This window comes from Eriocheir sinensis, chromosome 15 (genome assembly GCF_024679095.1).
Source record: "Eriocheir sinensis breed Jianghai 21 chromosome 15, ASM2467909v1, whole genome shotgun sequence".
Classification (NCBI taxonomy): domain Eukaryota; kingdom Metazoa; phylum Arthropoda; class Malacostraca; order Decapoda; family Varunidae; genus Eriocheir; species Eriocheir sinensis.
Genome location: NC_066523.1, coordinates 5878678 through 5904014, shown reverse-complemented (window position 1 = coordinate 5904014; position 25337 = coordinate 5878678). Strand labels below are relative to the sequence as shown.

At 43.1% G+C, this 25337-nt stretch overlaps 2 protein-coding genes across 4 annotated transcripts; one reads left to right on the top strand and one right to left on the bottom strand.

The window, feature by feature from the left end:
• The first annotated feature begins 6147 nt into the window (after positions 1 to 6147).
• LOC126998828 (cytochrome P450 3A41-like) lies at positions 6148 to 13487 on the top strand. 2 transcript variants are annotated; one of them, XM_050860960.1, is made up of 8 exons: positions 6148 to 6304; positions 6607 to 6706; positions 7562 to 7759; positions 9271 to 9958; positions 10900 to 11118; positions 11271 to 11331; positions 11508 to 11698; positions 11811 to 13487. In XM_050860960.1, the coding sequence occupies exons 3-8, from the start codon at positions 7580 to 7582 to the stop codon at positions 11978 to 11980; spliced, it is 1509 nt and encodes a 502-aa protein (XP_050716917.1). In that variant the 5' UTR covers positions 6148 to 6304; positions 6607 to 6706; positions 7562 to 7579; the 3' UTR covers positions 11981 to 13487. The 2 variants fall into 2 exon arrangements, with proteins under 2 accessions (XP_050716917.1, XP_050716918.1); XM_050860961.1 differs by lacking the exon at positions 6607 to 6706 and having other exon boundaries at positions 6152 to 6304.
• Positions 13488 to 18205: 4718 nt separating this feature from the next.
• On the bottom strand, positions 18206 to 24394 carry LOC126998829 (cytochrome P450 3A41-like). Of its 2 annotated transcripts, XM_050860964.1 has the most exons (8): positions 24244 to 24374; positions 23899 to 23984; positions 22456 to 22653; positions 19872 to 20559; positions 19173 to 19391; positions 18960 to 19020; positions 18593 to 18783; positions 18206 to 18480 (listed from the first exon to the last, which is right to left on the bottom strand). In XM_050860964.1, the coding sequence occupies exons 3-8, from the start codon at positions 22633 to 22635 to the stop codon at positions 18311 to 18313; spliced, it is 1509 nt and encodes a 502-aa protein (XP_050716921.1). In that variant the 5' UTR covers positions 22636 to 22653; positions 23899 to 23984; positions 24244 to 24374; the 3' UTR covers positions 18206 to 18310. The 2 variants fall into 2 exon arrangements, with proteins under 2 accessions (XP_050716921.1, XP_050716919.1); XM_050860962.1 differs by lacking the exon at positions 23899 to 23984 and having other exon boundaries at positions 24244 to 24394.
• Positions 24395 to 25337: the final 943 nt, after the last annotated feature.

Genomic DNA, 25337 nt, shown 5'->3' with positions numbered 1-25337 from the left:
GGGGTGGGGGGGGGGTAGATTGCTCTTCGTTTAACGGGTACGTGACATTACGAGCAAGGGGCTACCGTGTGCCTAATAGGAGAACGAACAGGAAATAAGGACGGTCGGGTAGCTTTGATAGTTGGCAGTTTGAGCGGATGATGCATATTCTGATTATCCATGTTTGTCTCTATACTTCCTCTCTTGGCCAAAATCTGATCCTTATGGGATTAATTAAGTGGCAGTGTGTGGCATCTTAGTGATTTGTTTATCCGGTTTTCACCAGAATCATTTTGCTTGGGATCACTCATTTATCTTATTTAGTCACCCTACTGGTAGCTAAGTATCTGTCTTCCTGTACCACACATGTCACGTGACTCGTACTGATATTTTCTGTCCTTCAATAGTGAGTTGTCGTTTGATAGGTTGTTTGATTTGAAATTTCATCTGTCATTCTTACTCTTTGGTTATAGTAAAGGTTAAAGGAGTTGTGTTGTCTGTTGAGAGAGAGAGAGAGAGAGAGAGAGAGAGAGAGAAAATCATAGAGGTCACATGACGCAGCTAGGAGCCGAAAATGCTAAGTCGCCGTGACTCGTGACCGTGACACGTGGTGTCAGCATGGCGTCGGGCGTGAACCAGCTGGGTTTGGTGTTGATGGGCTTTGTTACGTGGTGCAGTGGTATCGCACTCGCCTCACAACCGAGGGGTCCCAGGTTCGATTCCGGGTATCAGTTGGATGTTGTGTCCCGCCACCCGGGTGTGTGTGGGTGTGAGGTTTCTGCCGAACCCAGAAATCCGTCATATCTGCGCACCATGCTCAGGGGAGGGTATTGGCTGGCGATCGCAAGTCTATCGCGTGATTAGACCATGGTGGATTACATGCATAATCCTCCACTAGGATACACTGATCATGCATTAGTAGAATATAACTTTATTGTAGCTTATGATAGTCGAAGATGATTATATGAACTCACTAAATTATATAAATTGGGAAATTACAAAGACCAACGAAAATACTTTAAATCGAGGTAAGTTGTCAGAAATGTGGAAAAATGCAAACGCAGTTCCTCTCTACAAAAAAAAAAAAAAAAATGTAATCAAAAGACAATGTCTCTTGAATTACTGACCAGTTTCAATCACTAGTATTGTAAGCAAAATAATAGAAAAGATAATTGTTATGGCAAAGGTGGGTAGAAAACCCACCCACCAGAAAAGGCAGTTTGGATTTAGGAAATGACAATCATGCAGATCAAATCCATTACATTACTATAACAGTTGCAGAACCAATCCAAATGATAAATGGATGGATAGACAATATACATTTAGACTTGAAAAGCCTCTGACAGGGTGCCTCATGAAAAGTTAACATGGATGCTTAAGTACAAAGAAGAATCCAGAGGAACCTATTGCGTTGGATGAAGGACTTTTTCCATTGTAGGGGAATGATAACAATACTAAGAATCCATAAAAGAGGTGACACGTGTAATCGTGTTGGCCCTGATTTTTTTTTTTTTTTACAGCTCAAGGGCAATCAAACTAAAAAGCAACTAAAAAGCCCGCGACTATAGTCATATACGAGAGGGTGCAGCAACAACAACAACGAAAAACAAACAAACAAAATACATAAAAAAGATAAAATTCAGCCCCCCACACTTACTACTTACTTACTTACTACCGAATACAAAATAAGTTTCACAGCTATAAAGAAAAAAAATTCATAAGTCTGAGAACACACACACACACACACACAAACCTCAGGAAATATGAGAGAGAGAGAGAGAGAGAGAGAGAGAGAGAGAGAGAGAGAGAGAGAGTTAACCACCATACCAGTTATTATCTTAATGTCAACATGACGCAATAGGAAAACCGAAATGCAGTGTCACCCTGACGCGTACGAAATATCGGTAACAAGGGCGTATATGGTGAGGGCCGAGGCGACGTGAACGTAACGAGGGGCGTTCAAGGGGCCTGTGTTTCAGCAGCGTTGCCATATCATTGTTTGCTCATAGCATTCCATTTATTGGTGTCCGCCCCAAAACTGTCGTACCCACAGAGATAATGCTATTCAGTGAAGCCTTTTGTTGAAACTGTGAATTATTGATGCTTTTTTGTTGTTGTTGTTTGCGATAGTATAGGAGATTTGATTGATTGATAGTTTATTGTTGCAAGTAAAACAACAAAGGAGAAGGGAGGAGCATGCCATCCTAACCCCCAGGCAGTACAGAATGTGATTATACAACTAAGGATACATGTGTAAGTAGCACCAGGAAACTAAAAAGATACAATGGTTGGGGACAAGTCCTAAAAAAAAATAAAGGCCTTGATGTAGTCAAGGGAGCAGACATAAGGGACTGGACATATGAACTACAATTTAGGGGCAAATGCAGGATACTCACTAAGCACAACTGAAAGAACATTATTGTTAATGAACCAGCCCACCAGCTCAGGCAGGTCCCAGTGGCCCTGTGGGCGGTAGGCACTAATAGCAGAACACTGCAGGACATAGTGTTTGAGCGTGTGAGCCCCTGGCCTGGCACACAAGCGGCAAGGTACAGGGTCAGCCCCACTGACCTCCCAGTAATATCTGTAGCCCAGCCTCAGCCGCATCACCACCAGATCATAGGATGCTCTAAGCCTACCATAAGTACGGCTGATAGAAGTTCCCAAAACTGATGACGCGGCAAGTTTAACCTATTATATCTATATCTATATCTATCTATCTATCTATCTATCTATCTGTCTGTCTATCTATTTATCTATCTATCTTGCTTTCAGGAAGGCCTTGGCTGATATTATTAATGTACAACACTTAAAGCAGGTTTCAAACACACACAGCCCCTATCACCACTACCACACACCTATAAAATGGTACTCAATATATGTGCGTGTAGAAAAAAAAAAGCCACAGAAAAGAAGAGAAACCGCAAGGGAATAAAAGAAGATACAATGCAAAAACGGGAACTGTCAGGATAAGTCAAGGTGAGGGATGGTACCTTAGGAGGCGTGCACACGATGCTGCACGTTGCCTCAGCCCACAGCTCCGTCTCTTTTTCAGTTTTGAAGCTGGGGTGGTGGTGGATCCTTCAGCTAAAGCGCACAACAACCCTGACATGGAGGTGCCTTTCTTTCGTTTTTCTCTGAATCCACTCGCTTGCCAACCAGCAGGGAGTGATGAATGGCTGGATTCTTGGAGCGTGCATGACTACCCAAAGTCGGACTTGAGTCGAAGACTGGATAGCCTTCACACATTACTTGAGGAGATACAAGAGCGGATAAAACGCTTCAACTTTCTGGCTTAACCAAAATCAAACACAGAGTCATGCGTGCTCAGTGGAAGAAAAGAGGTGAGCTGCATGGGTGTCTTGCTCGTGGTGTTTAACGATGTGTTGTCAATCCCCTCACAAAAATGTTGAAATGTATAGGAAGACGTTCAAATAGCTAACTAAAGAATCTTCCTCACAAACAAAAATAATGACACTGTTGAAAGTCCCTCTGGCAACATCAGACAGTGACCACGCTGGCACCAGTTTGACACTGTCATAACGGGATGTTGAACAAAATTATGGCAATATCAAATACATGGATAACAGCAGCAGGGAAATAATGATAAACTGTTGAGTGAATATCAGTATTGCTTCGTACATTAACTCTGGTTTAGAGAGAAGTAAGTACCAGTTGATCCTGTACACACCCCAAGACTCTGTACAGACGTTATGATGTAAATGAGGTCACAGATGCTTCGTGTCAACAAGCACTGAGCAACTATGGATCACAGCGAAGCTTTCCCTTGAACACTCCCCTATATAAAAACATTTCCCTCTGTTGTCTCTATCTGCTCGTACCCAGTCACCCCTCACCCTAAGAACACACTGACCTTACCATCACTCTCTATCATACTCTTAGTCTCTTACATAATGTCCTAAGGAGCTTTAAATACCTAAATACCCTTCACTTATCCTCCACACAATGACGCCACACGGACCAGCTGACAATCTCTCTCTCTCTCTCTCTCTCTCTCTCTCTCTCTCTCTCTCAACCTTCCCTAATATAAATACCAACGTTCTCCTCCTTGACCCTCGCACTCAAGATAACTCTTCTCCCTTTACCCTGCATGCCTCTTTTCTACTCCACCCCTGCACGCCTCTCCTCTACTTCACGAGAGAGAGAGAGAGAGAGAGAGAGAGAGAGAGAGAGAGAGAGTTGCCTAACATGCCCGGTCCTCTCATATCTAGTAATCTACATCAATAAAGATAAATGCAATCTTACTCTTTATCCTCTAAGCCCCACAACGCATTTCCATAGCATTCGGGCTTCACATACCCACATTTGATAAGGCTTTGAAAGGGGTTTTATGGGCATAGTATTTCCATGGGTAGTTTTAGAACCCCATGATGATAATTCGACAAGGCCCCTGCTGCACCGTGAACGTGAAAAACACTCATGGGAACCCGCCTGTAGCAGTTGTCTCGCTTGTGGCCTTGGGAAATGTTTGTTGTGAGAGGCGAAAGCGTCGACAGTCAACGTTACCAGACCTCTTCTCTTTTGGCTACTCAGCTATACTCCTTTTAGTAGAGGCAGTGATTTCGTTGTTTCCTTCTGTCTTCAAGGCTTCTGTTTTGCTTCGGTCATCAAGGCCATTAGGCTATATGCATCACTATTTTCGTTCTTCATATTCGTATCGCCTTCCTTCTTCGACACTTCACGCCCAGTCTTACCAGCTTCTTCCATCTCCTTCATACCGAACTCAATTAGCGGGCTTTTTTGTCTTTTTTTTTCCCTTGAGCTACTTCCTTTACTGTAAAAAAAAAATAATAATAATAAAACTCGGCACATTATACTCTTCAATATTGTAGCAAACAACAACAACAAAAAAGCATCAATAATTCACAGTTTCAACAAAAGGCTTCACTGAATAGCATTATCTCTGTGGGTACGACAGTTTTGGGGCGGACACCAATAAATGGAATGCTATGAGCAAACAATGATATGGCAACGCTGCTGAAACACAGGCCCCTTGAACGCCCCTCGTTACGTTCACGTCGCCTCGGCCCTCACCATATACGCCCTTGTTACCGATATTTCGTACGCGTCAGGGTGACACTGCATTTCGGTTTTCCTATTGCGTCATGTTAACATTGAGATAATAATTGGTATGGTGGTTCTCTCTCTCTCTCTCTCTCTCATATTTCCTGAGGTGTGTGTGTGTGTGTGTGTGTGTGTGTGTGTGTGTGTGTGTGTGTTCTCAGACTTATGAATTTTCTTTCTTTATAGCTGTGAAACTTATTTTGTATTCGGTAGTAAGTAAGTAAGTAGTAAGTGTGGGGGGCTGAAATTTATCTTTTTTATGTATTTTTTTTGTTTGTTTTTCGTTGTTGTTGTTGCTGCACCCTCTCGTATATGACTATAGTCTATTAAAAAAATAGATACTTTATTTATAATCATTAAATTCAATCTTTTATTTTTTCTATTTCGAGATATCTTTTAAGTATGATCATATCGCCTCTTTTTTCTCTTTCTCTTTCGAGTGTTAATGATTGTAGTTTTTTTCAAGTTTTCCTCGAGGATGAAACTCTCAGGCTTGGCACCCATCTTTTGGCTGCTCTTTGTGCCTTCCTAACCTTGTCAGCATGGTTTTTTTCAAGTGTGGGTTCCATATTACTCCCACATGTTCCAGGGTTGGTCTTACGAATGATGCAATTATCCTGTTTATCATTTCCTCATCGATGTGTGCAAAGGCTACTCGCATATTCCCCATCAGATCATATACATATTTCTTAGTTTTCATGTATATGTCGCCTGGTGATAGTCTGTTATTGTTAATTACTCCTAAAACTACTGTCCCTTGTTCATCGTCCCAGTCAGGCCTTTTGATACTTTCTAAATGATATTGTATGACGTTTTTTTCTGCATTGAATTCCAAATAGCATTTATGACACCATTTATTTAATATTGTTAGATCCTTTCGTATCTCCTCATTTTTTATTGTTCTTTGTGTTTTAACATCATCAGCAAACATGCATGTAACTCTATTCCGATATTATCATTTATATCATCTGTATACACCTCTCCTCCCGAAATTGATCTCTCTTTTGGCCTCTTATTCTGGTTACTTTTGTTGGAGCAGCGCCAAGCGGGCCATGAATCTTCATGGATTTGGTAAGCGCCCACTCATGAGACTAGGCAACCCTGCGTGACGGTGATGGAATCCCACTGTCGCTCCGGGGGCGGGGCAGTGTGCGAGCGAATGTGGTGGGTGTGAGTGGCACTCAAGCGGCTCCTGGCAAGCAAAGCTAAAACCATTTTCTTTTTCTCCTCGTTTCCTCAAGTAAGTTGACAACTATTTAACATTTGAGTATTGGAAACTAAACACATTATTATGACTCGAAATATTTCTAGCACACGCGAGGCTGAACAAACACCTGGTAATGTGTTTTGCCCATTTCTCATATGAGGAAGATGTAGACGAGACTTTATTTTTGTTCGTTGCATGAGAGATGAACTTGAATCAACTCCGATAGATCATTCATCCTATAAATTTTGAACTTGAATCAACTCCGATAGATCATTCATCCTATAAATTTTCATTAAATTATTAATTTTATCAGCTGCGTAATGCTCTCCTGACAGATTGATTTAACCTGTCATAAGATGAACCCTAAGTGAGAGAGGTGACTGCCTCAAGCACAGCAGTGTGGGGGAGTCTGTCCAGCCACGCACAGGACTTACGGTAAGCCTACATAGTTGTGGACGCAACCTGTCGCTCAGTGGTGAAAATTAATTACTGCACGTCCAGGAAATGCCAGTCGCACTTCCTGTCTGGAGTGCAAATATTACTACACTACATTACCGAATGCTCTTGCTCCAGAGGTACAGCTGACATGAAAGGTAAGTCAGCAGAATATGAGTATAATCGGATGAGTTTTAGAGAGGCATAATAACCGTTCCCAGACATGACCTTGGGGCGGGTCCCTTCGCAGGAGCAGAGGCGGAGCTTCTATTTACAGCTGAAATTTATTTGTTTTCTTTTGATAGCTTTTCATACTGATGATTACACATGAACATATGCTATGAATCATTATTTCCAAATTAATTCTCACTTTGAGCCCGTGGGTTGCAACTAAGAGACTATTATCATTTATCTTGGTCTTTGGTTACAAGCCCCGGGAGGCGGGACCCACGGCTGCGTCAGCAGGCCTTCCATCTGTCTCCACTAAGCCCGGAAATCAAATCAAAGTTGAACGTTTTAGATTTACTATAGCAGTACTCACCCATATGTAGTGTTTATTTTTTTGGTCTGGTTACTGTTAAGTAAATCGTCCCTTACTTATTAAAATAACCTTGTGGCGACGTTGTTCGTAGCCTAAACAAATATCACTCAACTTCAGATATAGTTTCACTATGGAAAAATAAAATATTTTCAGTGTTCGTACATTTACGTCTGAAAACTTTAGTGTCACTAATGTGCTACAAACATAATTGGCAAGAAACACAATGACTCATCCAGAGAAAAAAATAAAGATAAAAATAACATGATCAAAAGGGGACGTTTACGTGCATTCTGTAACACTTTTTGGTTCGGCAGGAGTGACGGCGCGGCACGATGGGCGTGGAGACGTGGCTGCTGCTGGCGACGGTGGCGGTGCTGGCGTGGCTCTACTCCAGGTGGCGCCACAGCTACTGGGCCTCGAGGGGCGTGGCCTCGCCGCCAGCCCTGCCCTTCATCGGACATTTTCACAAATCGATTTTCATAAACAAGAAGCCGTGGGAGTTCCAGACTGAGGCAAGATTATTATTACCATGACAACTCAGTGCTTCTTAATTGATTATTAGTATAACTCTTCCCGTTTCATTGTAAGGCGTATGGATGCACTTATATATGGGCCCAGTCACACTGACTTTACGACCTGCTGACGACCTCCAGCAACCTGTAGGTCGCGGGAGGTCCCACATGGTCGTGCGTGTATCGTCATGTCTCCGTCCGCCGTGCGACCGAAAAGGACGGCTGGAGGTTTTAGGTGCTGCTCTAAAACCTCCAGCCGACCTCTCAGGTCGCTGCCGGTCGTAAAAAAGGTTGCCGTCCGGTGGGCGAATGGACTGCGTCTGGACGGCAAGCGGACTGCCACCGGTGGCCGACAGGTGACCATTAACTGTTGAACGGCGACCGGATGGCAAGCGGACGCCGTCTTGTGCTTAGAAATCTGCCAGTCTTTCTGAAATTTTGTTTGTTATTATTTCTGTAAATTTGTAGATAAGTGGCAGTATGGTGAGCGGACGATAACTTTTTTTCTGGTCACATGATCATGACTACATTTTTCCAAACTTTTGGATTTTTATATTGTTTTTTTTTTCTGGATTACTATACATATAAGGCATCCTACACCATCTTCCCCGGGAGCTTTTCCTCTCTCATACTTCTTAGTGCTTCTTTAATTTCACCTTTAATTTTTGCCGGGATATCTGTGATCTCGACTCTTGCTTCATTTGGGGCCTCAATATCTGACGGCTAAAGGTCACCGTAAAACGCTCAAACGAAATGATTAGTTCGTTTCGTTCTTGTCGTACGTGAGTTGACCTTTTGGTTTTATTATGTCCCACATCTGCTTCTTCCCTATAGTGAATTACTTCTTAAATGGTTTTTCACTAAAAGTTGAATCATTATCATGTTGAACTTTATCATGTCTTCTTGCTTTTCTTCTATTGTAGCCCATAGGTTTTACAAGTTCTGCTGCTATTTTCTTTTCAGCTGATTGTGCTCTTCATTTCGTTTCTCCATTAGCAGTTTAGTTTCTGAAAAGAGTTTGAAGCGATTTTGTTTTCTTGCTTTACATCCTGCTGGAAGTTCAGTTTCTTTCAACTTTTTTGTTAAGTTTTTGTTAATTTCTTCAATATCAAGATTTTTTTTCCTTTTAAAGATCGCGTATGTCTCGGTGCTTACTATCTATAGGCATTCCGGCTTTCTATTATGTAAGCTCATGAAATGTGTAAGTTACTTTCTTACAAAGACATTTCTACCTTCTCAGATTGATCATGATTTATAATCGAACCATTCTGTTGTGACAATTAACATTTACTTTATAGAGGAATGTTACATAATTTATTAGGGCCCACCTGTTTGTGAGGAAATAGTCTATATACTTATTACTCCAAAGGAGATTTCCAAGTCCGCTCTCTGTGCGCTTTTTTGTCAAAGAATGTAATTTTACATCTTTTTTGCATGCATTTTTTCACAATATAAGTTACAACAAATCAATAAAATAATTGTTAAAATGCTGACTCGCTTTTTCTTTTCAGTGTCGCAGCAGGTTCAGGGAGCCGTCAATGTGTGGCCTGTATGAGTTTTTCAAGCCTGCCTTGATGGTCTGGGATATTGAAATGTTAAAGCACATTCTTGTTAAAGACTTTGATCACTTCACTGACCGAAGACAATTCAATTTCGATAATGCTGCCCAGGAAAGAGATAAAATGATGATGGAGATGCTGTCAGTAAAGAACGGTCCCCAGTGGAAGGGTCTGCGGGCCATCATGTCTCCCACTTTCACCTCAGGCAAGATGAAAAGTATGTATCCTCTGGTGTGCGAGAAGGCCGATGCTCTGGTCAAGTTTTCGATGAACCAAGCAACCAAACAGCCTCACGTGGACATGAAGAAAAACTTTGGCCGATTCACAATAGATACAATTGCATCTTGTGCGTTTGGTCTTGAGTGCAATTCTCTGGTGAATGAAAAAGCCGAATTCCCTCGTAAGGCAGACATCTTTTTCAATATGACAGGGTTAAGGCTTCTGAAATTTGTAATCGTGATGGTTGCTCCTAAAATCTTAAGAACCTTCAATATAAGCGTAAATCCCCCGGAGGTAGACTTCTTCATCAACGCTGCGAAAGCGACCATTGCAGCCAGGAGGGCGGGGCAGAAACGCGGAGACTTTCTGGACCTGATGCTGGAGGTGCTGGATAACCCCGACAATCCGGACAGTAAACACGGTAAGCCATAGTCACAAGTAATTGGCACTGGCAAACTGCAAATATGCTTGTCATCTTTCCCGGTGAGAAGCTTTTGCGAGAAAGTTGCTTCGGAGTACCTGTTATTAATAGGCTGCCTCAAAGTAACTCTTGCAAGAAGAGTTTCTGTAAGTAGCTCTTTAGAAAAGCTGCCTTGACGTAACCGTTTAGGAAGGTTGATTTAACGAAGCTATTAGGGGGAAGCTGCCTTGATAAAGCTATATGAAAAAACACTTTGACGCATTAATTACTTAGGCTACTCCGACCTAAATGATTGTTGAGGGTTATCTTAACGTGTCTATTGGGCAAAGATTGACCCTAAGTAGCCAATGGAAGGTCTCTCGAAGTAGCTACTAGGATAAGGTTATTCTAAGGCAGTGGTTCCCAAACCCATGGTCGCGGCCAAAATGAGGGTTACGAGTGTTTCTGGGGGTCGCTGGAGGGTCTTGGAAAAAAAAGCCATAATTATAACTATATCATACTATAAAGGACGATTTTTTTAAATAACAGATAAGTCAAATTCATATTTTTTAGTATTGTAGTTGAATTACTTCAGTAGGACAGTACAAAGATTCTCCTAAATATACTAACAAAAGTAGCTATGTATTAAAACTCGCATGCACATACGGTACAATACGGCACGTCATACGAGCATATCATTTACGTATAATTCTCGTCCACTGAGTAGACAGCAAGGAGGCGGAGAACATAATCATAGATATCTGAAAGTATAACATATATAGATAATTGGAAATAAATACATCTTTACGCATTTGGGGTTGCCAGGCCAGGTCAAGACTGTATTTAGGGTCGCAACCAGAAAAGTTTTGGAACCACTGCTCTATAGCAACTCTTAGTACAGGATGCCATTCGAAATATAACTCTGAAATCATCATTATTACTATTGTTTTTTGTTGATGCAGTGTTGAGCGACATGAGTCTTGTGGCCCAATGCGTGCTGTTCATCATCGCCGGCTACGACACCACCGCCTCCTTGTTGGCCTCTTCCTCCTTCCTGCTGGCTAAAAACAAGGACGAACAGCAGCGCCTCCGAGACGAGGTGCGGCAGATCGTGGCCGAGCACGGCGACCTCACCTACCACGGCATCATGGAGAACAAGCTGCTCGACGCTTGTCTACAAGGTAATCACATTAGTTTCTTTCTCATCATCTGATGCATCCGGTGTTGCAGATTTCGGCTAGAGGCAATGAACCTTATGATTTAAAGGATATGGTCCTCTGGCACGCTCATAATTAATGAAATCTCGGTCACTCATTTCAATTTTCTTTATCAGAAACTCTTCGTCTCTACCCACCGGCTACAGGGTTGGAACGTTCGTGCACCAAAACTTACACGTACGTAAGATAATCTCCAGTACAGGGGAAGGGGTCGAAAGCACACCAGTTTCATGTTTGCAGATAACGAAGATGAATAAATACTAATATTTTATTTTACTTAAGTTCTTCATGTACTCGGTCTAGTTATCGCTGTCTCCCGTTAGACCTTTTGAATGGATCATTGGTCTCCCTAGGTTGCCTGGTACTGACCTGACCCTCGAGCCCGGTGACCTGGTGCAAGTGCCAGTCTGGGGCATCCACCACGACTCCCGCTACTGGCCAGACCCCGATGCGTTCATTCCAGATCGCTTCCTGCCTGAGAACAAGAGCAACATACAGCCCTTCACCCATATCCCCTTCGGAATGGGGCCCAGGAACTGTTTAGGTGACGACCCTTAAATAGAAGCTAATCATCACTTGTTCCAAAGATCTGCTTGTCGAAATAACTGTTGAGTTGTAAGGAACACCAAGTAATGTGTTCCTTTTGGTGCTTACAGCCATGCGGTTTGCCCTGATGGAGGCCAAGGTGGCGCTGGCCAAGTTGCTGCTGGAGGCCGAGCTGGAGCCGGCGCCGGGCCACGAAAACCTTGTTGTGACAAATGCAGGAGGCCTACTGCGTCCAAAAGATGGAGTGAAGTTGCTGCTGAAGCCACTCAAGGAAGAGTAAATCACAACATGAGCATTTTGCCAGATAGCAATTGGAACACTACTACTACCACATTAGGCCTATTCAAATATACTACGGCAAGGCTAATAAAAGCTCATAAAGAATCGTGCTTATCTTCCGTTATTTTTCACCAATACGCACAATCACTTCACCTAACTATAATCGTTTACTGCCCATACATTCCATTACTCAAAGTCCTATTGATGCATGCACGAAATTTATGACTACTATGTATTTCAAGGCCCGCGACATATCGTTTTATTGCAATAGCGTCTGAACTAGGTTGCTGATTGACATGGCATTAAAACACATTGTGTTTCAGACACCGACGTAATTAGGAAAAATATAAGCAAGTATCTACTCTGCTTCATTAGGGTAGTTGTCTTAGAGACATGCCATCAAAATTTGATCGAAAGGCGAGTCATCAAAAAGGCAAATGGCAACTGGGGCACTGGGAGCGGGCTGAGGTGTATCTACCATGACGTATGGCCGTGACGTGTACTCTTGCCACGCCCTCCAATCATTGACTACTAAATAATGTAAAACGTGCACTGAAATATATTGCTCTGTGATGGAGTTTAAGGATACTGAACCGTGCTTGAATGAATTCATATTCGACCTCAGTTGAGGCTATTACCCTAATACAATTAATTAGCAGGAATCGGCGCCTTCCCCGACGTACATCATTCACACACCCGTCAGCAATAAACAACGTCCCAACAACGTCGTTTCGACGTGGTCTATTTACGATGGTCGTAACGTAGTCTGGCAGCGCGACATTTTCTAACGTTGGGATTCTACGCTCTGCAACACACCGGAGCTACGCCAGCACGCCCTCAGAGCCATCTCTCAGGTCACCGAGCTGGACAGCGCCGTCTACTTCACTGATGGGTCGGTGGATCCGGATAGCGAAAGGACCGGCGCCGCCTTCGTCACGGGTGGTCTGGAGAGGGCGTGGAGAACATCAGACCACTGCTCCACCCTCCGGACGGAGCTGGTGGCCATCCTCCACACCCTGCAACACGCCCAGCTCCGCCGGGAGGCCACTGTGGTGATCCACACGGACTCGCGGACGGCGCTGCAGACCCTTCAGCGGACCCAGCCGAGGGACAACATAGGCCTCACCACCGCCATCGGCCCGGATTCATCAATCTTACCAGCCACGCCTCCGGTGTCTCTCACATTTACGGGAGCGCTACCAGAGCTGCGGCATCTTTGAAACACGGGATTCATCAACGGTATGGTAACGCTCCGGTAACTCGTATCCTAGCAACGATTGGTTGGGCTGGATAGCCAATCACGTGCAACCTTTGATGCTGTATTTCAGCTTTCACGTGTCGTTTGTTTACTAAAACACAGACTTCAAAATCAAGACATGTGTATTGTACAGGCGTAAATACTGCCTTAAAACAAATAATTAGCGTTGTAATCCCTCAATTAGATGCGTTTTTTACGATTGAATGTACGTTATCTCTATATTTATCCTTGAAATAAAAATATACTCGATCATGTAGCCTATATTATGAACATTTGTGTATGTTACCTTCATAGTTTTCCGTCGCTAACGCCAACAGCGTGCCTCGCTATCACAAGATTGGGTATTATTCTAATGTTTGCCCATACTCACCCCTCGCAACCAAAATTGGCTAGGGGGCCATTGTCATCATGCCTCACTGGTGCAGCCAAGAAATGGGTGTGGGCGTGGGAAGCTATGGCTGCTTGGTGAATGGCGTGAGTGGCTTCGTGAGTAGTGTGGAGGAGGTCAGAGCAAAATTCTACGACGCTAAACTCCACAGCAAGAATATTGGAGACTTGGGTCGGGAGGTGACTGTCACAGATAAGAACATTATTCCCTCTGAAGTGTTTTAACAAGCAGGGAAAAGTCATGTGGGTGGACAGTTCCACAGACCTACATACTATAGACTGCGGCCTGCAAGTGAAGCCGCCTGAGGCCGTGCACGGGTGCGCCCAGTTCATCCCAAACCGACGACTTCACACACCTCACTCCCACCCCATTTCCTGACGCCAACATTCATTTTTGAGAAAAATGAAGACCACCATCATCTTCCTGAGAAAATTCTGCATCACACAAGCATAAAATTGTAATAATAATCTGTAAATACACATACGAAAATCAGAGTTAAATGAATAGGGAGTACACATTTTCTTGCATTTATTTCTCTTCAACTCCTTCGTACTCAGCTGGTTTACGTCACATCGCTTTTACAAAACCAGATCCTAAATCTGCATGGTTTTCTACTTCTGATGGTGTAGGGCACGTCACGAGGTAAAAATATATATAGGCTCAAAATCGCCTCCGAACATGAGCCGCGGCAGTGTTTACCCACTTAGCACGCCTGCGGTAACTCACTTAGGGTGCTCGGAGCCGCGGTAACTTTTGGCCTTACCAAGGGTCCGGTAAGTGGTTGATGAATGCAGATTTACCGGGTGGGCGGAGATACCGCGAAACTTACCAGACAGAGGTCCGGTAAATGGTATGATGAATCCAGCCCCTGGACGTCCTGCAGAGTCTCGCAGCGCAGGGCAGGCGGGTCCGGCTCAATTGGATCCCCAGCCACGTGGGCGTGCAAGGTAACGACGCGGCGGACAAGGCGGCCAAGAGGGCAACCCAGGCACCCACGGTCACCAAGCCTGTCGCAGACCAAGGCACAGACTAGGCGGGCGGCAACCAGCGAAGCCTACCAGCAACACCGAGGTCTGGAGGCAAGGAAGAGGCAGGCGGCGTGTTATGCTACAGCCACGGCCTACCACCCACTACACCCCGCCCAGCAGCAGCCCAGAATAGACGGCGTGCTGCTACAGCGCCTCAGGCTGGGCTACTGCACGAGAGAGGAGCTCGCCAACGACTTCGTGGGGCGGACGTGCGAGCACTGCGAGGGGCGCACCAGGCGCCCGCTGGTGCACTACATGCTGTCCTGCCCCGCCACCGCCCGCTAACCCTGCAGAAGCCGGCTTGCTGCGGAGAGGTGAAGCCAGGGCCGCCCACTTTATCCGCCACACCCCGACCAATGTGCTGCTTAACCCATACGCTTCGGGTGACGGGAATTCCCGCTCGGGCGGAGAGCTTCGGGTGGCGGGAGTTCCCGCTCTCTGCTCTCCCGCCAAGATCTGTAATCCCGTGACGTAATTATTACTTTCAGTGGTTGATGGCATCCCTGTCCTACGTTTCACGCAACCTCCCAGAGCACTACAGACCATTGTAATGGAGAGACGTGCTGATAATGATTTCCCTGTGTCTGAATGCGTGGAGGAAGGGAGCGCGCCAGCGGGCCCCTGTTCCTCTACCCCTATTCTCAGGGAGCGCGCTCAGCCACCGCATGTTATATTTCTGTTTATGAAAGTATTTCTTGTACATATAAAGGCAGAGAAGTTATTCAGTTTTGTAAGGATTTATTTTTATGTAAGCTACAAACACGCGTAATATGTAGCCTAATATGTTTATGTATTCCATATTTGTACAGTGTTTATGAAAGATTTTCTTCGCATATAATAGCAAAAACACATTCAGTTTCGTAAAGAGTTATTTTATGAGCGTCAAACCTGCGTAATATGTAGCCTAATGAGTGTATATATGCCATAATTGTACTGTGCTTATGGAAGCTTTTTTCTGCATGTAATAAAAAAAAACATTTATTTTCGGAAGAAGGTATTTTTTATGAGAGTCAAACATACGAAATATGTAGCCTAATATGAATAATCGAGCTGGTAGGAAAGGATGCCTACGTACTGTGTGATGGCGCGGGGCGAGGCAGGAGACCAAGGCCCAGGTCAACAGCACCCGCACGAACAAGTGCGCTCGGCTTGGCCGAAAATGGTACCTCTTCCCAACATCATATCTCTGCCGTGGTTCAACCTAGACACTTCCAATATCTTTCATCATGAGGAGGAAGGATTGGCGATGAGATAGCAGTAAAAACTATTATGTTTTCGTTTGAAATTACCACACAGGGCATTGGTGAACAACACCTATTTTTCCAAAAATTTGCAGTATCGCTCGCGCGCTGGGAGAGCGACAATAGACCCCTAGCCCGAGGTTTATGGGTTAAGGGGGAGGTCTGGGGGGGTACCTCCTGGGCATATGGTAGATCCTATGGCTTTGAAATTTAAGTATGTTGCTTGTTGCTGTTCATCAACGTGATTCTGCAAATTTCACGAAATTTGGGTGAAACTGAAGGGGATACTGAAACAACTTCATTTTTTTTGTTTTTATTTTGGAGCTTTTATTTTTTTGTCAATCGAGTTCAAAAAAATTGTATAGAAACCTTGTTTATATATCTTTATTTTGTGTGGATGAAATTGTAAAGTTTTCTTTAGTTTTCGAGAAAAAAAAAATAAAAAAAATTCACCTTCGATTTTCTATACTTTTTTTTAGCATGTTTTTTTCATCTTTTCCAAATTTCCTCCACACAAAAAATAGCTCTTTAGTTGTACTTTTCATTGATATATCACAATGGACTCTGAGATTTTTTGTTGAGTTTTTGAAATTTTTTGAAGTGAAAATTGCACGTTTTCGAGAAAACGGCTCCTGAAATTTTTTTCTCATCTTATTGGTGTCTTGCTTATTGTAGTGCTTTGATTGGCATGAAAACTTCACAGAATGTAGCACATTCTGTCTTCTTCCTGGATTAGATATGGTATCTGGTCCCCCCTAATGCTTCCACTGAACGTGTCTTTTCTTTTATGAACAAGTTGTGGGCATCTGAAAAAAAAAAAACACAACTTCAAATTGCAACGCTAAAAGCTTTGCTGGTAAGAAAGATAAAGTTTAAACAGAGTTGCATGGACTTCTACAGGTTGTTTCAATCTACTCCTGGGCTACCCTTCTCTTCAGTGCTGCCTCATTGCCTAATAAAAAGTAGGAACTTTGCGCGCTTTTTAAGTTGACGAAAAAGGAATTTGGCGCGGGCGTTTTGAATTGCCGAAATTAGTCGTCCCTGGAGAAGAGTAATTTATTAAATAGCTTGCATGCAGGAGTTAATTTGTCCATGTTGGTATAATGACTCGCCGAGAATTATTAGATAATTAATCTTATTGGGTGCATTTCATGATTATTTTGAGACAAGCGAATACCGTGACTCGAGTGGTGCATGCTATACTAGTGAAATCAATGCCAACGTTATCTTACCATTTGGGTGATAAGTCAAGTTTATAATCCACTATAAATCTATCATAAGGGTTAGGTAAGTTTCACGTAACCTCCTAGGCTCAGTGGAGCCGTATGTGACGATCAGTTAGTGGGATTCACTCTGATATCCGAATCCTGAGTGATTCATCACCGCCAGGTGTTTATCTTATTGTATCCTAAATGGACGAAATTTCAACTCTTCACTTGTGTGTGAGGTGTTAAAGCATAATTTCACCACCCCAAACACTACAATATTATAGCTACATAGAACACAGATCAATCAACTTCGACTAAGACTCGACCTGTGTGTTTCATGAAGCGTTACTGTGCCAGCTCAAATTTGACTGCTTCATTTACGAGTCCCGCTCGCTTGGTTCACGCAAGTGAACCCACACCCAACACACGCAGTGATACAAACATGAGTAGCCCGTTTCCAATGGCTTCGTCCTTGGTATCAGTTTGCATCGTGCTGAATGTGTAACGATAGTTTTTTGAGTGTGTGTACGTCGGGGAAACCGCCGATTCCTGCTAATTAATTGTATTAGGGCAATAGCCTCAACTGAGGTCGAATATGAATTAATTCCTGCACAAGCCCGGTTCAGTATCCTTAAAGTCCATCACAGAGCAATATATTTCAGTACACGTTTTACATTATTTAGTAGTCAATGATTCTGGGGCGTGGCAAGAGTACACGTCACGGCCATACGTCATGGTAGACACACCTCAGCCAAGGCCCGCTCCCAGTGCCCCAGTTGCCATTTGGCTTTTTGATGACTCGCTTTTCGATCAAATTTTGATGGCATGTCTCTAAGACAACTACCCTAATGAAGCAGAGTAGATACTTGGTTATATTTTTCCTAATTACGTCGGTGTCTGAAACACAATGTGTTTTAATGCCATGTCAATCAGCAACCTATTTTAGACGCTATTGCAATAAAACGATATGTCGCTAGCCTTGAAATGCATAGTAGTCATAAATTTCGTGCATGCATCAATAGGACTTTGAGTAATGGAATGTATGGGCAGTAAACGATTATAGTTAGGTGAAGTGATTGTGTGTATTGGTGAAAAACAACACGATTCTTTATGAGCTTTTATTAGCCTTGCCGTAGTATATTTGAATAGGCCTAATGTGGTAGTAGTAGTGTTCCAATTGCTATCTGGCAAAATGCTCATGTTGTGATTTACTCTTCCTTGAGTGGCTTCAGCAGCAACTTCACTCCATCTTTTGGACGCAGTAGGCCTCCTGCACCTGTCACAACAAGGTCTTCGTGGCCCGGCGCCGGCTCCAGCTCGGCCTCCAGCAGCAACTTGGCCAGCGCCACCTTGGCCTCCATCAGGGCAAACCGCATGGCTGTAAGCACCAGAAGGAACACATTACTTGGTGTTCCTTAAAACTCAACAGTTATTTCGACAAGCAGATCTTTGGAACAAGTGATGATTAGCTTCTATTTAAGGGTCGTCACCTAAACAGTTCCTGGGCCCCATTCCGAAGGGGATGTGGGTGAAGGGCTGTATGTTGCTCTTGTTCTCAGGCAGGAAGCGATCTGGAATGAACGCATCGGGGTCTGGCCAGTAGCGGGAGTCGTGGTGGATGCCCCAGACTGGCACTTGCACCAGGTCACCGGGCTCGAGAGTCAGGTCAGTACCAGGCAACCTAGGGAAACCAATGATCCATTCAAAAGGTCTAACGGGAGACGACGATAACTAGGCCGAGTACATGAAGAATTTAAGTAAAATAAAATATTAGTATTTATTCATCTTCAATATCTGCAAACATGAAACTGGTGTGCTTTCGACCCCTTCCCCTGTACTGAAGATTATCTTACGTACGTGTAAGTTTTGGTGCACGAACGTTCCAACGCTGTAGCGGGTGGGTAGAGACGAAGAGTTTCTGATAAAGAAAATTGAAATGAGTGACCGAGATTTCATTAATTATGAGCGTACCAGAGGACCATATCCTTTAAATCATAAGGTTCATTGCCTCTAGCCGAAATCAGCAACACCGGATGCATCAGATGATGAGAAAGAAACTAATGTGATTACCTTGTAGACAAGCGTCGAGCAGCTTGTTCTCCATGATGCCGTGGTAGGTGAGGTCGCCGTGCTCGGCCACGATCTGCCGCACCTCGTCTCGGAGGCGCTGCTGTTCGTCCTTGTTTTTAGCCAGCAGGAAGGAGGAAGAGGCCAACAAGGAGGCGGTGGTGTCGTAGCCGGCGATGATGAACATCACGCATTGGGCCACAAGAGTCATGTCGCTCAACACTGCATCAACAAAAAATAATAATAATGATGATGATTTCAGAGTTATATTTCGAATGGCATCTTGTACTAAGAGTTGGTATAGGCTTAGAATAACCTTATCCCAGTAGCTACTTCGAGAGACCTTCCTTTGGCTACTTAGGGTCAATCTTTGCCCAATAGACACGTTAAGATAACCCTCAACTATCATTTAGGTCGGAGTAGCCTAATTATTAGTAATTAATGCGTCAAAGTGTTTTTTCATATAGCTTTATCAAGGCAGCTTTCCCCTAATAGCTTCGTTGAATTAACCTTCCTAAACGGTTACGTCAAGGCAGCTTTTCTAAAGAGCTACTTACAGAAACTCTTCTTGCAAGAGTTACTTTGAGGCAGCCTATTAATAACAGGTACTCGAAGCAACTTTCTCAAAAAAACTTCTCACCGGGAAAGATGACAAGCATATTTGCAGTTTGCCAGTGCCGATTACTTGTGACTATGGCTTACCGTGTTTACTGTCCGGATTGTCGGGGTTATCCAGCACCTCCAGCATCAGGTCCAGAAAGTCTCCGCGTTTCTGCCCCGCCTTCCTGGCTGCAATGGTCGCTTTCGCAGCGTTGATGAAGAAGTCTGTCTCCGGGGGATTTACGCTTATATTGAAGGTTCTTAATATTTTAGGAGCAACCATCATGATTACAAATTTCAGAAGCCTCAACCCTGTCATATTGAAAAAGATTTCTGCCTTACGAGGGAATTCGGCTTTTTCATTCACCAGAGAATTGCACTCAAGACCAAACGCACAAGATGCAATTGTATCTATTGTGAATCGGCCAAAGTTTTTCTTCATGTCCACGTGAGGCTGTTTGGTTGCTTGGTTCATCGAAAACTTGACCAGAGCATCGGCCTTCTCGCACACCAGAGGGTACATACTTTTCATCTTGCCTGAGGTGAAGGTGGGAGACATGATGGGCCGCAGACCCTTCCACTGGGGACCGTTCTTTATTGACAGCATCTCCATCATCATTTTATCCCTTTCATGGAAACCACTATCTAAACTGAATTGTCTTCTGTCAGTGAAGTGATCAAAGTCTTTTACAAGAATGTGCTTTAACATTTCAGTATCCCAGACCATCAAGACAGGCTTGAAAAACTCATACAGGCCACACATTGACGGCTCCCTGAACCTGCTGCGCAACTGAAAAGAAAAAGCGAGTCAGCATTTTAACAATTATTTTATTGATTTGTAAATTATACTGAAAAAAATATATGAAAACAAAATGTAAAACTTCACTCTTTAACAAAAGGCGCACCGAGGGTGGACTTGGAAATCTCCTTTGGAGTAATAAGTATATTGACTATTTCCTCACAAACAGGCAGAACCTAATACAATTTGTAAGTCCTCCATAAAGTAAATGTTAGTTGTCACTACAGAATGGTTCAATTAGAAATCATGATCAATCTGAGAAGGCAGAAATGTCTTTGTAAGAAAGTAACTAACAAATATCATGAGCTTACATAATAGAAAGCCCGAATTCCTATAAATAGTAATCACCAAGACATACGCTATCTTAAAAAAAAAAAAATCTTATTATTAAAGTAATTAACGAAAACTCAACAAAAATTTTGAAAGAAACTGCACTTCTAGCAGTATATAAAGCAAGAAAACAAAATCACTGTAAAATCTATTCAGAAACTAAACTGCTAATGGAGAAACGCAAACAACATGAAGAGCACAATCAGCTGAAGATAAAATAGCAGCAGAACTTATAAAAACTATAGACTACATGAGAAGAAAAACAAGTAGACATGGCAAAGTTCAGCACGATCATAATCAACGAAGCGCTAATTTCAGATTCTAGTGTAAAACCAGTTAAGAAATAATTCACTATAGGGAAGAAGCAGATCTGGGACATAATAAAACCAAAAGGTCAACTCACGTACGACAGGAACGAACTAATACAGGTCGTTGGATAGTTTTACGGTGACCTTTAGCCGTCAGATATTGAGGCCCCGAATGAAGCAGGAGTGGAGATCACAGATATCCCGGCAAAAATTAAAGGTGAAATTAAAGAAGCACTAAGAAATATGAAAAGCGGAAAAGCTCCTGGGGAAGGTGCTGTAGGATGCCATATATAGTAATCCATAAAAACTATAAAAAAATCCAAAAATTTGGAAAAATGCAGTCATGATCATGTGACCAGAATTTTTTTTTATCGTCCTATCACCATACTGTCACTTATCTACAAATTTACAGAAATAATCACAAACAAAATTTCAGAAAGACCGGCAGAATTCTAAGCAGCCTAGCATTCTGGTTTTCGGAATAGGTTCTCAACCATGCACCTCACGCAGACAGTACACCAAGCATTAGAGCACAGCGGACCACTTTGTCTTAGAGCCATTGACAACAGGAATTCCTTAGACTTGGTAGCCTTCGCACACATTCACGGTCACGGTCCCGATCATCCCCCATCTTCTGCCGGTGGCAGAAAATTGGCGGTAAGGATTGGGGATGGTCGGTGGCAAGCCGCCATGCATTGCCGAATAATTTTGATGACCGTATACTCAGCGTATAGATGTCGCCGCCCACCACCGGTCAACTTCAAAATGTTCAGCCCTTCTCTCACTTCGCCGTAAATGGCGAAGATAAAGTCATGATGTGTCAAAAATCCATGATTGTTACTAATCGTGAAAAATAATCGTTGGCAATCGTGGCGTGTCGCTGATGTGTGCCACGAGTCGTCAGATTTACGTGAAGGGTCACGATGACTTGGTGCTGCACCAAACCGTCGTGCACCTTCACGACATTGTCAACTTTCGGCGAGGAGTCGTCGACAATACGACGATGCGGCGGCGACGCCGCAAATAAAGCCACACACACACACACACACACACACATATATATATATATATATATATATATATATATATATATATATATATATATATATATATATATATATATATATATATATATATATATATATATACATATATAAAGTGCATCCATACGCCTTACAATGAAACAGGGAAGAGTTATACTAATAATCAATTAAGAAGCACTGAGTTGACATGGTAATAATAATCTTGCCTCAGTCTGGAACTCCCACGGCTTCCTGTTCATGAGCATCGACTTGTGGAAATGTCCGATGAAGGGCAGGGCTGGCGGGGAGGGCACACCCCTTGAGGCCCAGTAGCTGTGGCGCCACCTGGAGTAGAGCCACGCCAGCACCGCCACCGTCGCCAGCAGCAGCCACGTCTCCACGCCCATCGTGCCACGCCGTCACTCCTGCCGAACCAAAAAGTATTACAGAACGTACGTCAAAGTCCCTTTTTGGTCATGTTATTTTTATCTTTATTCTTTTTTCTCTGGATGAGTCATTGTGTTTCTTGCCAATTAGGTTTGTAGCACATTAGTGACACTCAAGTTTTCAGACGTAAATATACGAACACTGAAAACTATTTTATTTTTCGTTTTCCATAGTGAAACTATATCTGAAGTTGAGTGATATTTGTTTAGTCTACGAACAATGTCGCCACAAGGTTATTTTAATAAGTAAGGGACGATTTGCTTAGGAGTAAACAGACCAGAGTCATATAGGTTACACTAAGTCTAGTGTCACATTCACGATCTTGATTCCCGACGCCTCCCGACGTCAGGCCACGTCGACAGTATTAGAAATTTCAAAACAATCGGCGCCCTCCCCGACGTACATCTGTCACTCGTCGGCAATAAACCACGACCGTTGGATATTCATCTCAACAACGTCGTTTCGATGTGGTCTATTTACGATGGTCGTAACGTATGTCTGGCAGTGTGACATTTTTTAACGTCGGGAGTCAAGATCGTGTAAGTGAGTTGTGACACAAGCCTGATCATGAGAAACAGACTACAATTAGTTAAAAAAAAAAAAAAAACTACATATGGGTGAGTACTGCAATAGTAAATCTAAAACGTTCAACTTTGATTTGATTTCCTGGCGGAGTGGAGACAGATGGAAGGCCTGCTGACGCAGCCAAGGTCCCGCCTCCCGGGACTTGCAACCAAAGACCAAGATAAATGATAATAGTCTCTTATTAGTTGTAAGTTGTAACCCACGGTCTCCAAGTGAAAATTAATTTGGAAATAATGATTCATAGCATATATTCATGTGTAATCATCAGTGTGAAAAGCAACCAAAAGAAAACAAATAAATTTCAGCTGTAATAAGAAGCTCCGCCTCTGCTCCTGCGAAGGGACCCGCCCCAAGGTCATGTCTGGGATCGGTTATTATGCCTCTGTCTAATACTCACCCGATCATTCTCATATTCTGCTGACTTACCTTTCATGTCAGCTGTACCTCTGGATCAAGAGCATTCTTTAAACGTGTAGTGATATATTCGCACTCTAGCTGTAGGAAGTGCGACTAGCATTTCCTGGACGTGCAGTAATTAATGTTTGCACTCAGCCAGGAAATGCCAGCGGCTAGCCACACAAGACAGTTCAGATTTCACCACTGAGCGACAGGCTGCATCCACAACCATGCAGGCTTACCCTAAGTCTTGTGTGTGATTGGACAGACTCCTTCACACTGCTGTGCTCTCTCACTTAGGGTTTATCTTAAGACGAGTTAAATCAATCTGTCAGGAGAGCATTACGTAGATGATTAAGTTAATAGATTTAATGAAAATTTATAGGAAGAATGATATATCAGTTGATTTAAATTCATCACATGCATTGAACATAAATAAAGTCTCGTCTACATCTTCCTCATATGAGAAATGGGCAAAACACATTCCCAGGTGTTTGTTCAGCCTCGCGTGTGCTAGAAATATTTCGAGTCATAATTTATATGCGTTTACTTTCCGATACTCAAATGTTAAATCGCTGTCAACTTACTTGAGGAAACGAGGAGAAAAGGAAAATGTTTCCAGCGGTGTTTGCCACGAGCCGCCTGAGTGCCACCACACCCACCTCCCAAGTAAGACTGCGGGAGTGCGGGCTTCCCTGTGAGGCTGATGCTAAAGGCCTGTGGCTCAAGTTTTATCATGAACGCAAGCAAATCAGTCATTTGTTTTCTTAGGATAGCGTTATTAAACATTGCTCTTCGTTTAACGGGTACGTGACATTGCGAGCAAGGGGCAACCGTGTGCCTAATAGGAGAACGAACAGGAAATGAGGACGGTCGGGTAGCTTTGATAGTTGGCAGTTTGGGCGGATGATGCATATTCTGATTATCCATGTTCGTCTCTATACTTTCTCTAGCATAATGTATTCTTTGGCCAAAATCTTTGATCCTTATGGCATTAATGGAAGTGGCGGCGTGTGGCATCTTAGTGATTTGTTTATCCGGTTTTCACGAGTCATTTTGCTTTCGACCATTCATACTGGTAGCTCAGTGTCTATCTTTCTTTACCACACATGTCACAGTGACGCGTACTTATATTTTCTGTCCTTCAATAGTGAGATGTCGTTTGATAAGTTGTTGATTAATTTGAAATTTCATCTGTCATTCTTACTCTTAGGTTATAGTAAAGTTGTTTGTTGTCATTCTTACTCTTAGGTTACAGTGTAAATTAAGGATACGACAAAGGCCCGTTCCCCCGTAAGGGGGAAATCATACAACCAAGTGTAAAGGAGTTGTGTTGTCTGTGTTTGTGTTCTGAGAGAGAGAGAGAGAGAGAGAGAGAGAGAGAGAGAGAGAGAGAGAGAGAGAGAGAGAGAGAGAGAGAATCACAGAGGTCACATGACGCAGCTAGGAGCCGAAAATGCTGAGTCACCGTGACACGAACCCTTATCGCTAACGAGTGCATATATTTATTTTACTAAATGCAAATTTATAAGCTAGTGTACAAAGTAAAATTATAATGTATTTCACTTGACTATTTCATTGGCTTATTAGCAGGTTATTACAGATTGTAAAGCTCTTTCCACTTACAATTATTATAGAAGTTGTGGATACGGTATAACATGCAGAAAAGCTTACACCATAT

What these genes read in the sequence shown, in the direction of transcription:
- LOC126998829 (XM_050860962.1), bottom strand. Translation starts at nt 22,635, where the DNA reads ATGGGCGTGGAGACGTGGCTGCTGCTGGCGACGGTGGCGGTGCTGGCG. An exon ending in GCTCGACGCTTGTCTACAAG is followed by an intron (nt 19,021 to 19,172) that starts GTAATCACATTA and finishes TTTCTTTATCAG; the next exon opens with AAACTCTTCGTCTCTACCCA. An exon ending in GGGGCCCAGGAACTGTTTAG is followed by an intron (nt 18,481 to 18,592) that starts GTGACGACCCTT and finishes TGGTGCTTACAG; the next exon opens with CCATGCGGTTTGCCCTGATG.
- LOC126998828 (XM_050860960.1), top strand. Translation starts at nt 7,580, where the DNA reads ATGGGCGTGGAGACGTGGCTGCTGCTGGCGACGGTGGCGGTGCTGGCG. An exon ending in GCTCGACGCTTGTCTACAAG is followed by an intron (nt 11,119 to 11,270) that starts GTAATCACATTA and finishes TTTCTTTATCAG; the next exon opens with AAACTCTTCGTCTCTACCCA. An exon ending in TCGTGCACCAAAACTTACAC is followed by an intron (nt 11,332 to 11,507) that starts GTACGTAAGATA and finishes TGGTCTCCCTAG; the next exon opens with GTTGCCTGGTACTGACCTGA.